Source organism: Callospermophilus lateralis, chromosome 9 (genome assembly GCF_048772815.1).
Source record: "Callospermophilus lateralis isolate mCalLat2 chromosome 9, mCalLat2.hap1, whole genome shotgun sequence".
In the NCBI taxonomy this organism is placed as follows: domain Eukaryota; kingdom Metazoa; phylum Chordata; class Mammalia; order Rodentia; family Sciuridae; genus Callospermophilus; species Callospermophilus lateralis.
The window spans coordinates 33,690,017-33,700,293 of record NC_135313.1 but is presented as its reverse complement, the minus strand read 5'-3'; the positions used below and the strand labels follow the sequence as shown (position 1 = coordinate 33,700,293).

At 39.8% G+C, this 10,277-nt stretch overlaps 1 protein-coding gene across 1 annotated transcript in view; it reads left to right on the top strand.

The window, feature by feature from the left end:
- Positions 1-1,122: 1,122 nt before the first annotated feature.
- Casp10 (caspase 10) overlaps positions 1,123-10,277 on the top strand; it is a 28,248-nt gene continuing 19,093 nt past the window's right edge. Inside the window, exons 1-3 of the mRNA XM_076866387.2 lie at positions 1,123-1,223; positions 2,849-3,199; positions 4,428-4,521. Of these exons, the coding sequence (XP_076722502.2) occupies positions 1,222-1,223; positions 2,849-3,199; positions 4,428-4,521 (447 nt within the window). The 5' untranslated portion in view covers positions 1,123-1,221. The remainder of the gene's footprint in view (positions 1,224-2,848; positions 3,200-4,427; positions 4,522-10,277) is intronic.

Below are 10,277 nucleotides of genomic sequence, written 5' to 3'. Positions count from 1 at the left end.
CCCACCAAGTGGTAAAATACACATAACATAAAATTTCTCATTTAAATAATTTTAAATGTACAATTCAGTGGCATTATGTAGATTGATGTTGTCATACAACTCTCACTACAGTACTTGTCTTTGTCAAATACTGAAACTCTCTGGGTGAGGTCTAGAGTATGGAACCGCACTTTAGCACATTTGCTGGAAAAAAGCATCCTACATCTTGCTTTTTTCCAGAGATAAACATCTTCCTAAGCTTCTATACCTCTTTCTATAGTTCTGCACATTTGAGTTAATTTCAGTGTAGGGACTTGGAGTCAAACTTGCCCATTTAAATATTGCTTTCTGGCTCACTGTGTGACCTTGGGCAAATTACTTTACCTTTCTGTGCCTTAATCTTCACATTTTTAAAGCAGGGGCCATAATAATAGTTTTAATCTTAGAGTGTTGTTGGGATGATTAATTAAGTAAATATTTGTCAATATTTTATGAGTGGCACACTGTAGGTGCAATGCAGATATTTCCTATTATTTTATTATGAGAAATACTGTCTTCAAAATCTCCTTTTCCTGCTGGATTGAAAGCGTTGAGAGTGCAGATACTATCAGTGTCGTCTCCTATTAATTAATTCACTTGCAAGAAACTCCAAATGGGTTTATAGTCTCCCGTTTTCACTTTTTTTTTTGGTCTTTTAAAATATTTTATTTATGTGCACATGGGCTTACTTAAAATTTTTATTTATTTGCATATGGACATACTCAAGGAAAGATTAAGATAACTACTGTTTCATGAGCTTTCTGGTTTTATTTTAAAGGAGAAGTGAGTTTGGGAAGGAGATGGGTAGGGAAATGGACTTGTTTCCTTTTGGGGGGATTGTGGTCTAAAGGAATGGCTGGAGTACCTCCTGGATCCCAGAGCCATTTGCCTTTTCCCACTTGGGGAATTCCTGAGCTCTATGATGAGTAACCAAGTGTACATTGGCCTTTAGGAGGTGCTGTTAGTCAAGATTATTTTAGTCAGGGACAGGGAGGAAAAAAATCCTAGGAGCAATGACAAAAGCAGGAAGTTAAGAGTCACCGTTCTCCAGACCAATTGGGACAGCACGTTTTGGGTTCTCTTGCTACACAAATGGACCTCAGAGCACATAAACGATTCTAGTTTCTTTGAAACTTCATTTTAAGGGAATTCTTCAGAGAAACTTTTCCTTCCAGAGGCTTGGTGGAACTTAGAGCGGAAGATATGTAAGTAACCCCCACCACCACCCCGCTTCCAGGTTCAGGCTCGACCTTCTCCTTTATTCAGGCCATAGAAATTTGCAAAAATCCTTATTGTCAGCAACGACATTATTTCTGCCTCGATGTCTTTGCTGTACCAGGGAAAATGAAAGTTAGTTGAAAACCAGGAAGTCTTCAACATAGTCTTTTACCGGCAGATGTACCCTAGTCCAGACAGGTTTGTCAGACTCACTGAGGCGAAGGGTCAGAATCTTAGGAAAACACAAGGCAGATGATATGGGAGACCCCAAAAGGTTCTCTAAGCAACCAGTTGGTGAAGACCCCAACTCATGTTACATTAAAATAGAAGCTTTTCTTTTTTCTTCTCCTTCTTCTCTTCTTTCTTTTGAGGTGGGGCTGTGCCATGTTGCCAAGACAAGCAGTTGGGACAACAGGCACACACCACAATGCCATCTATTTTCTTTTTTTCCTGACAACAAAAGTAATATCTATTCAAATTAAAGAAACTCAGATGGAAGCCCAGAAGAAAATTTATAATATCTAAGTGATATAAACACTCCTTGTTATTGAAACTTTGTTCCTACCTTTAGAAAGTATTTTCCTGTTTCTAAAATAGCTGAAATCCTGCAAAATGAATTCATACCTCAGTCTTTATAGAATGAATAAGATTCTAGTGAAGATCTTTATCAATGCGTTTCTCCTTTTGAGTAGAATGAAATTCAGTGTAGAAAATCCTAGAGTTTATAAATAGATCAGGTAGATAAGTACTTTTTTGTAACTTCCAACACTAATTTGAGCATTTCTTATTTAAAACAAAAAACAACCCCGCCCTTTTCTTCCCGGTAGATGGGAAGAAAAGGGTGATGGCTTCCTTGTTGTGAGATAAAGGCTGGTTAGTGTTAGCAACCTGCAGTAAAGGATGAACCCTCATCCCTCAGGGTACCTGACCGTCTTAGGTTGTTCTTTCTGAAATGTTCACCAAGCCAAGATTGCTTTGTTTCTACAACTTAAAAAGTAGATCTAAGTGCTGTTTCTGCCAACTGGGAAGCTTACAAGTTCCAACCAGTTTACCAGGCCTGAGAGAAATTGTGCTGTATCTTCCCCACTCTTAACTCTCTCCCGCTGGAGACATTTTTTATTTGGGAGAAAACAGAGTAAATGGAGTTCCTATAAAACTCCCTCCAAATCTCCTAGAAAGTAACTTATAAGTGTTGGGGTAGAGTTTTCTGGGTTGATTCTTTTTTTTTTTTCCCGTGGTGCTGGGGATTGAACCCAGATGCTCACACATGTTACACAAATGGTCTACCTCTGAGCTACATCCAGTACTTTTTTATTTTTATTTTGTGCCAAGGATCTAACTTGTGATCCTACACGATTAGTCTCCCACGTCACTGGGATTACAGGTGTGCATCCATACGGCAGGCTGGGCTGTGGGGTTTTGAAGTAGCCCTGCGTAATTTTAATTTTTGGCACTTCCAAGAATTCTAATGGCCCAAACAGAAGAGGCTGGGAATCATAGAGAGCCTGGCAAATGCCCAGAACAAAGCAGGCCAGAATTGAGGGCGGATCCAGAACCCAACGTGCCCCGTGTCTCACTCAGTTCTGGCCTCCTTCCCCATTTTCTTTTTCAGGATGGCCACATCTCAAGATCAAAGTCTGGGTTCCAGTTCAGATGAAAACTGTCAATTGAGATTTCGAGAGAAGCTTCTAGCTATCGATTTGGAACTGAAGGTTCAAGAAGTAGAAAGCCTAAAGTTTCTCTGCATAGGTTTCATCCCCCAGAATAAGATGGAAAAGTGCAGGTCTGCCTTGCATCTTTTTGATTATCTCATGACAGGGGAGATGATAAGTGTAAAAGACCCCTTCTTCCTGGCAGAACTCCTCTATACCATCAAGCAGAATTATCTGCTGCGGCATCTCGGCTACACCAAAAAGCAGGTGGAACGTTTACTTCCCATCCGAGGGAAGCTGTCTCCATTCAGGTGAGGAGGTGTCTGTCAGAAAGACTGAAGGGTTTTTCTGTGGAGGGTGCATTCTGGCCTTTGCGCTTTGAAAGAAAGCTGGAATTAAGATCTTTCTCTTATCTACCCCCTAAAAGGATAAACCAGGAGATTCTATTTGGGGAGACTTCTCAGTTTCAGATGGTTGGGAGATTTATGAAGTTTCCAGATCCCAGCCCTGGGCTTGAACATGGCTTTCCTTTGTTGAGCTGCTCACTATCCATGAAGCCACACCAGGTGGCGAGTCCTGAGCTTTTCTGTGTTCCCAGACTCTGTGCTGGCAGGCAGCTCTTCCTCCTGGGATGCTCTGGTGTGTCTGCTTGTATCCCAGGATCTTAAACAAAGAAATAATGAATGCTTGGAGTCAAATAAGCAAAATGAAAAAGGAAATATATCTCTGGGGGACATCACATATGTCATGTCTGGTTATAGATTTTTATACGTTTTTGGCAGAAACCCAGAAAGATAAAATATCATACAGACATTTTGCCACGAAGGTAAAATACCAGCATTGGGCCCACCATGGCCACACCTTTGACAACAGTGTTTTAAACTATCTATAGATATTGTAGCATCCACTTAGGAGAACCTGAGGAGAAGCCACCTTCAAAGGATGTTTTGTGGAGATTACAGCCCTTTAGGCCTTGGCCTTGAAGCTGATCCCAGAACATGACCTAGCCTGGGGTCAGTGGAAGGATGATGAATTCCAGAACTCCATGCTGCCCTCTGACAGCTAAACTTCTGAGGGATGCTTCTGGCATCTGTTAGTGTGTGAATGTGTTTTTCTGTTTGTGGATGATAGGACTATCCAGGACTTAGTCACTTCTTTCCTTTTTAAATATGTAGTGGGCTGTATATTGGCCAACATCAGGTTCTCTCTAACAAGGGCCTGTAAATGAAGCTTGAATTTCTAGAATGGAGTCAGATGGGAAAGCATGCTGAATCTGGGTTTATACTTTCCTAGTATGGAAACAGCACTGCACCAGGAATCAGCCAGCCTGCCTCTACTTCTCACTGTGTTATCTTAATTTAAATAGGTCACTTAGAGGCTCAGACTTTTTGTTTTTGAATGTATCAAAGGAGAGTCATAATTGTCCACTCCCAGTGCTGATCATTCAAATGACAGGTAACATTTGTGAAAGCCCTGGATTTACCATGGTATCCTCTGCAAGTGTAAGGCTTCATTTGTCCTTTTGGATGTGTTTCGTAGAAAACTGCTCTATGAACTGTCAGAAGGCATTGATGAAGAGAATTTGAAAGACATCATCTTTCTGCTGGCAGATAAGATTCCCAAAGTCTCGATGGTGAGTGAATCCTATAGCTGGGGATTCAGGCAAGCACTGCTTTCACCCGTGATTGACACAGGAAGATTCTTCTTTTGAAAAAGGGAGGCAGTACCATATGTGGTTAGGAACATTGACTTTGGTCCATGTTTGGACCTGGATCATTGTTAGGAACACTGTCTTTGGCATTGGATGGGCCTGGATTCTAGTCCTGATTTTGCTACTAACCCTGTGTTTTAGCCAAGTGATTGAACATTTCTGACTTTGTATTTCCTTTTACGTCAAATTGTATCTAATCTTACCACTTCCTTCTAGTACTGAGGAATTAGATGAAATAATGTGCAAAAAGCACTAGCAGGAGTGTTTGGCATTTTAACTGTGCAATAAATACTGACTATTTTTGACAGTCATGTGTTTTATGGTATAAAAGTCATTTGGAGCAAAAGAAGGGAATGAAGAGGTGGTAAGCAATAGCAGAGTGGGAGTTCTGTGTTTATCACCTACTTCAGGTGAGGGTTTTGAGGGAGCCTAGGTACGGTTTTTGTGAAAATCAAGTGAAACAAATGTTTGATGATGTTTTGTAAAGGGCTGCACAGGTGTGTTGAATTACTAGGAATGGTTTTAAGATTAACAGAATTGTTTTCTCTGTATTGGTTATATTTAAAGGCAGCACAATTGTTGCATGTGTATCTCCCAAGCCTCAAATTAAATTTTAAAATTTTGACTTGAGGGCTGGGATTGTGGCTCAGTGGTAGAGCACTCGCCTAGCACATGCAAGGCCCTGGGTTCGATTCTCAGCACCACATAAAAATAAATAAAATAAAGGTATTGTGTCCAGCTACAACTAAAAAAATAAATATTAAAATTTTTTTTGACTTGAATAACTTATGACAAACAAGTTAGCTAGTTTGAGAAGGGGAGATTTTCAAATTTTACCCTATAACATTGTGTTTTTGCTGTTGTTTTTATTAGACTTTAAGTTTTGTAAGTACATAAGAATACAACAGTATTCAGTAGGACAAAAGAATACATGTAACATGGGTAGAAGTGTTGAAACGGAGTCATGAAGTGAACAGTCATGGACCCACCATCCAGATTCTAAATGGAAGCATCAACCTGAGTCAACTGATGTTATTGACAAATAACATGAGAAAGTCACTGGAGAGTGGGAAGTAGTTTTATGTGATGGGTCAAATGAGCACTATGTTGTAATTCATTAGACAAATTTCCTGGAATCGGGTCTGAGACTGAACGGGTTCAGTCTCTTCTGACCATAACCTTTGAGTCATGTTATTCCCTTTCTAGAGTCCTCAGGGATTTCAGCCTCTTGAGTTCTTCTGTTGGTCATTCTCTACTCTCCCTTTTGTGTTCCTTGCTTCCAAGGATTGGCTGTGCGTTCCTTAAGGGTGGGGACTGAGTCTAATTCATATTTTAGTTCTGACTTGTGAAATCTGTTACAAAATGGAGTAATGATGAGGCCATCCTCTATCTTCTCTTTCTGTTTAAGAAAGCTGCCTGAACCCTTTTTAAAAATTTTTGTAGTGCTGGGGATCAAACCCAGGACCTTGCATATGCTAGGCGAGTGCTGTCCTACTGAGCTACATGCCCAATCCCTGAACCTTTTCCTTTTATGTGATTTTTGCAATAATAACTAGGAGAGGTAACAGAGAAACTAAAGAACTGGGAGGGTGATGTGTAAAGATATAACATTTTCATAGTTGTTGCTCCTTGTCAGAATCTGCTAGTTTTCTCCCTTAGATGGTCCTTGAAGTACTTTGTTTTTCATCTTATACATTTCTGGTTTTGTTTTTTACACTTTTTTTTTCTTTTGCCTTTTTATTGTTAAAAAAACAACCAAACAACCAACAAAACACAGGTATAGAAAATGATACAAAACATACAGAGTAATGCACTATTATAAGGCTAATACCCTTGAAACCACCACCTAGGTCAAGAAACCGCATTTTGCATTTTAGCGAAATCATATTGTACAATGTGTCATCTGAACTTGCTGTATGTGCTCCTGATCTGAGTGCTTTCAAAATAAGTGAATAGACAAGAACTTAAAAAAAGAAATGCAGGGAAAAAATATTAAAAATTCCCATCTACTTTGGAAATTGCTCCATTTGCCCTGTCCCAGTCAGGTTCCTTCTTGGCCCTTAGAGGTAACCACTGTCCTGACGTTTTAGAACTGCATTGTTATGTTTCTTGACGACTTTTTCACTTAACTGGGAGTCCCTAGATCTCTTGTTTAGTCTTGTTTGGTTTTTCTTCTTTCAAGAGTTTTTGAATCTGTAGGTTAAGTTCCATTCCTCCAGTTGCTTTCTTTTCTTTCTTTTCTCTTTTTCCTCTCCAGTACCGGGGATTGAACCCAGGACCTTGCCCATGCCAGGCAAGTGCCCCGCCACAGAGCTGTATGGACCTCCCCTCCTCTCTTTATGTTTCTCAGCCCTTTCCTGTTGAAGAGCCCCAGGGCAGTGTCTGAGCTTTTCTGATGCTGCTCTCCTGGTGCAGGTCAGCTTGTTCCTCTGTCCTCTGCATTTCTCATAACCTGGCAGCTGTATTCTGAGGCTCCATCAGACTTTTGGAAAGACTATAGGTGGTTTATGATCTTTCGTAGAAAACCATTCCTGTTTTTTTTTTCTTTCTTTAATATTAGAAACTGTTGAGTTTCAACAGTTTTATAGATTGATTCTTTGGGGGTTGTAAAATAGAAATATTAAAATTCTATTATTTTGTTTTCTCCTCATCTATTACTTAGTTAGCCAGTGACACAGTTTACGTATAAATCTTTGATTATTTTTTTACTTGTGTAGTTTTCTAGATAATTAATAGGTTTCCTGAAGTTTTTGAAGATGGCCCATTATAAAAATATATATAAAGGTGAACTCGTGGATTTATGTATATTTGAGGTATTTCAATCCATTGCAATAACTATCCTTATTGAGGTTCAAATTTTCTCTTTTGATCACTGGGAGACTCTTTGAATTGGTTCTTCAGTCATAGTATTTAAAGACTTCTTTGTTACGTGGCAAAGATGTCCCAGGTTCACTTTGTAAACATTCTGCTCAGTCCTAGAATCCATCCTTTCTTTATATTATAAAGCAGTGTTTTCTTATAATGAGAAGTGTTATTTCAAGACTGCAAATTAGGTACTGGGGATATTCATTGATTCTGGGATGATAATTATTCCTAATTGTTTTTCCCAAAGGATAGAGCTAGGAAACTGTGTGTGTGTGTGTGTGTGTGTGTGTGTGTGTGTGTGTGTGAGAGAGAGAGAGAGAGATAGAGAGAGAAATTTTTTAATACAAAATATCTCATAACTTCCACTTATATTTTCAGTTCAAACTAATATCCACTAGATTTTTATTTAATCATTTCTATATTATACCTGCATCTCCTGTTCTTCACACTGAGAATCCTGGTTCTTATTTCAAGGGGATGATAGAATTAGAATGTTAGATAATCTTTGTTTTTGTTTTATTTCATATGACACATACCACAATCTCAGAATATATATTCCTACCTCTTTTACCAATATGATTGTTCACATAGTTGGAAAATTATTTGCTCATGTTATATCCATCCTCTCCCTATGTCAGAGCATTCAGCCATTCTATGCTATATTCCCCTTCCTCCTTTTAGTCCTAATTTAGACCTTGTTCTATAAACATTGTGTGTGTGTATGTGTGTGTGTGTGTGCGCGCGCGCGCACAGAGAGAAGGGGGGGTGAGCTCTTAGACAAATTAAAAAAAATCAAACATTTAATTTCAGATAATTTTTATAAAGCATCAAGGTGCTCTCTGCTTCTGTCTGCTGAACTGATAGCATTTTTAAGTGCTGAAATTCTCAACATTGGAGAGATGCCTGCAGTTTAAAAAGCTCTCCCTGTGCTTCTAATAACATTCTCTCCCAACCTGGGGCATCTTCCTACAATTTTTCCAGTGTCTGGATTTATAAATAAAATAAGACCTCTTTTCATTGTTCCAGCCCTCCCTCCGTCCTGGACAGAAGTCCTTGCAACCTGAGGTGGGGAGTGAGAGGTGGGGGGAAAAGCACTTGTTGAAGGAGTCCCTGCAATGCTCCAGACTGCAGAGCTTTTCCACCCAGAACTGGGGAGAGTTTCTTTCTCTTTTGGTTGCACAGGTCCTAGATCTCTGTTTGTGTTTTGAGTGTACACAGGATCATTTTTGTGAGCAAGCCTTCCAAACATTCCTCCTCCTGCTAAATTAGCTTGTCAATCAACAAAAGCCCATGCTCAAGCAGCCAGATGATTTGTTTTTTCTTTTGATATGTTTTTCTCAGTCCAACAGTAAAAGATTATATCTTCATGATATAATCATGGCTGAGTCATGATTCGATAATTGGGTTTGTCTCTCCTGGACTTTGCAATCAGGCCAGGCTCTGAAGTATGTGGAGGACAACTTCTAAGTATCTCAGAGGAGTTTCTTACCAGGGATTAAAGAGGCTGCATTATCTACTATTGCAACTGCAAAAGAATTATCACAGAAGAAATAACTTACTTATAGCCATTGGAGGAGGACCTGGATACCCCTCAACCAAAAGGAAAAGGTTCTAAATTCTTATGGTCTTTCCATGGGGACAAGGTTCTAAATTCTTATGGTTTTTCCATGGGGACAAAAGTGACTTTTTATTATTGTTGTTTCTTTGAGACAATGTCTTTCTGTTGCCCAGGTTGGGTTCAAACTCAGTCTTCCTGCCTCAGCCTCTCAAGGAGCTGGGATTACAGATGAGTACCACTGGGCTCAGTCAAAAGGGTATGTGACCTTGGGCTGGGGATGTGGCTCAAGCGGTAGCGCGCTTGCCTGGCATGCGTGCAGCCCGGGTTCCATCCTCAGCACCACCTACAAACAAAGATGTTGTGTCTGCAGAAAACTAAAAAATAAATATTAAAAAATTCTCTCTCTCTCTCTCTCTCTCTTAAAAAAAGGGGGGTATATGACCTCTATAGGGTATTTTGGGATTCCTCTTTGATAGCTGTCTTACACAATTAGGCAGTATAGTTGCCTGCACACTTCCTGTGAGACCTGAACAACTGTCTAGAACTCCAACCTCAGCACAACTCTCAGCATAGATGGCTGATGTAGAGGAAACTACACCCAAACCTACTGGCTCTTTAGTGAAGAAACAAAATAAAGAACTTTTGGAATGTCCTGCTAGTATTTACCAGGGTGGTGTTTTTAAACCCATGTATGGGCTTCATTTTAATTATGTGTTTTTGTGTGTATCTTCTTATACAATATAAGATTTCCATCATTGTTTTTGGGGATCATGTCTTAATTCCTTTGTTTTCCTCCTGGTAGGCTGTTGTCAAGACATGGAGTTTGGTTTCAAGGTTCCCAGAAAGCTCACCTGTGTATTATTTGCTGCGGGACATGGTGCAAGGGTGGTGGGGGAGTTCCTTCTGACCTTTGTGCCCGGCTGATTAACTCAGGAAGATTCTTCCTCCACACCTCTCTTCTGCTTTGCCCCTTGACCAGCTGGTATGTTGGGGCTGCTGTGGAGTGACACATCTTTGCCTTTCCAGAACAGGTCATCCTGCTTCTGGAATTTCTCGAAAATTCTTTTTTTTCCTTTTTTTAACCAGATGCAGACAGAAACCAGTTAAGACTTTGAAACTCTGGCCTTTTGCCTGGATTGTTTGTGATTTGAGTGCCATGTTGGAAAACACACACACACACACACACACACACACACACACACACACACACGACTTTTATTAACCCTGTCTCTTTACATGTTGCTGCTATAACTTT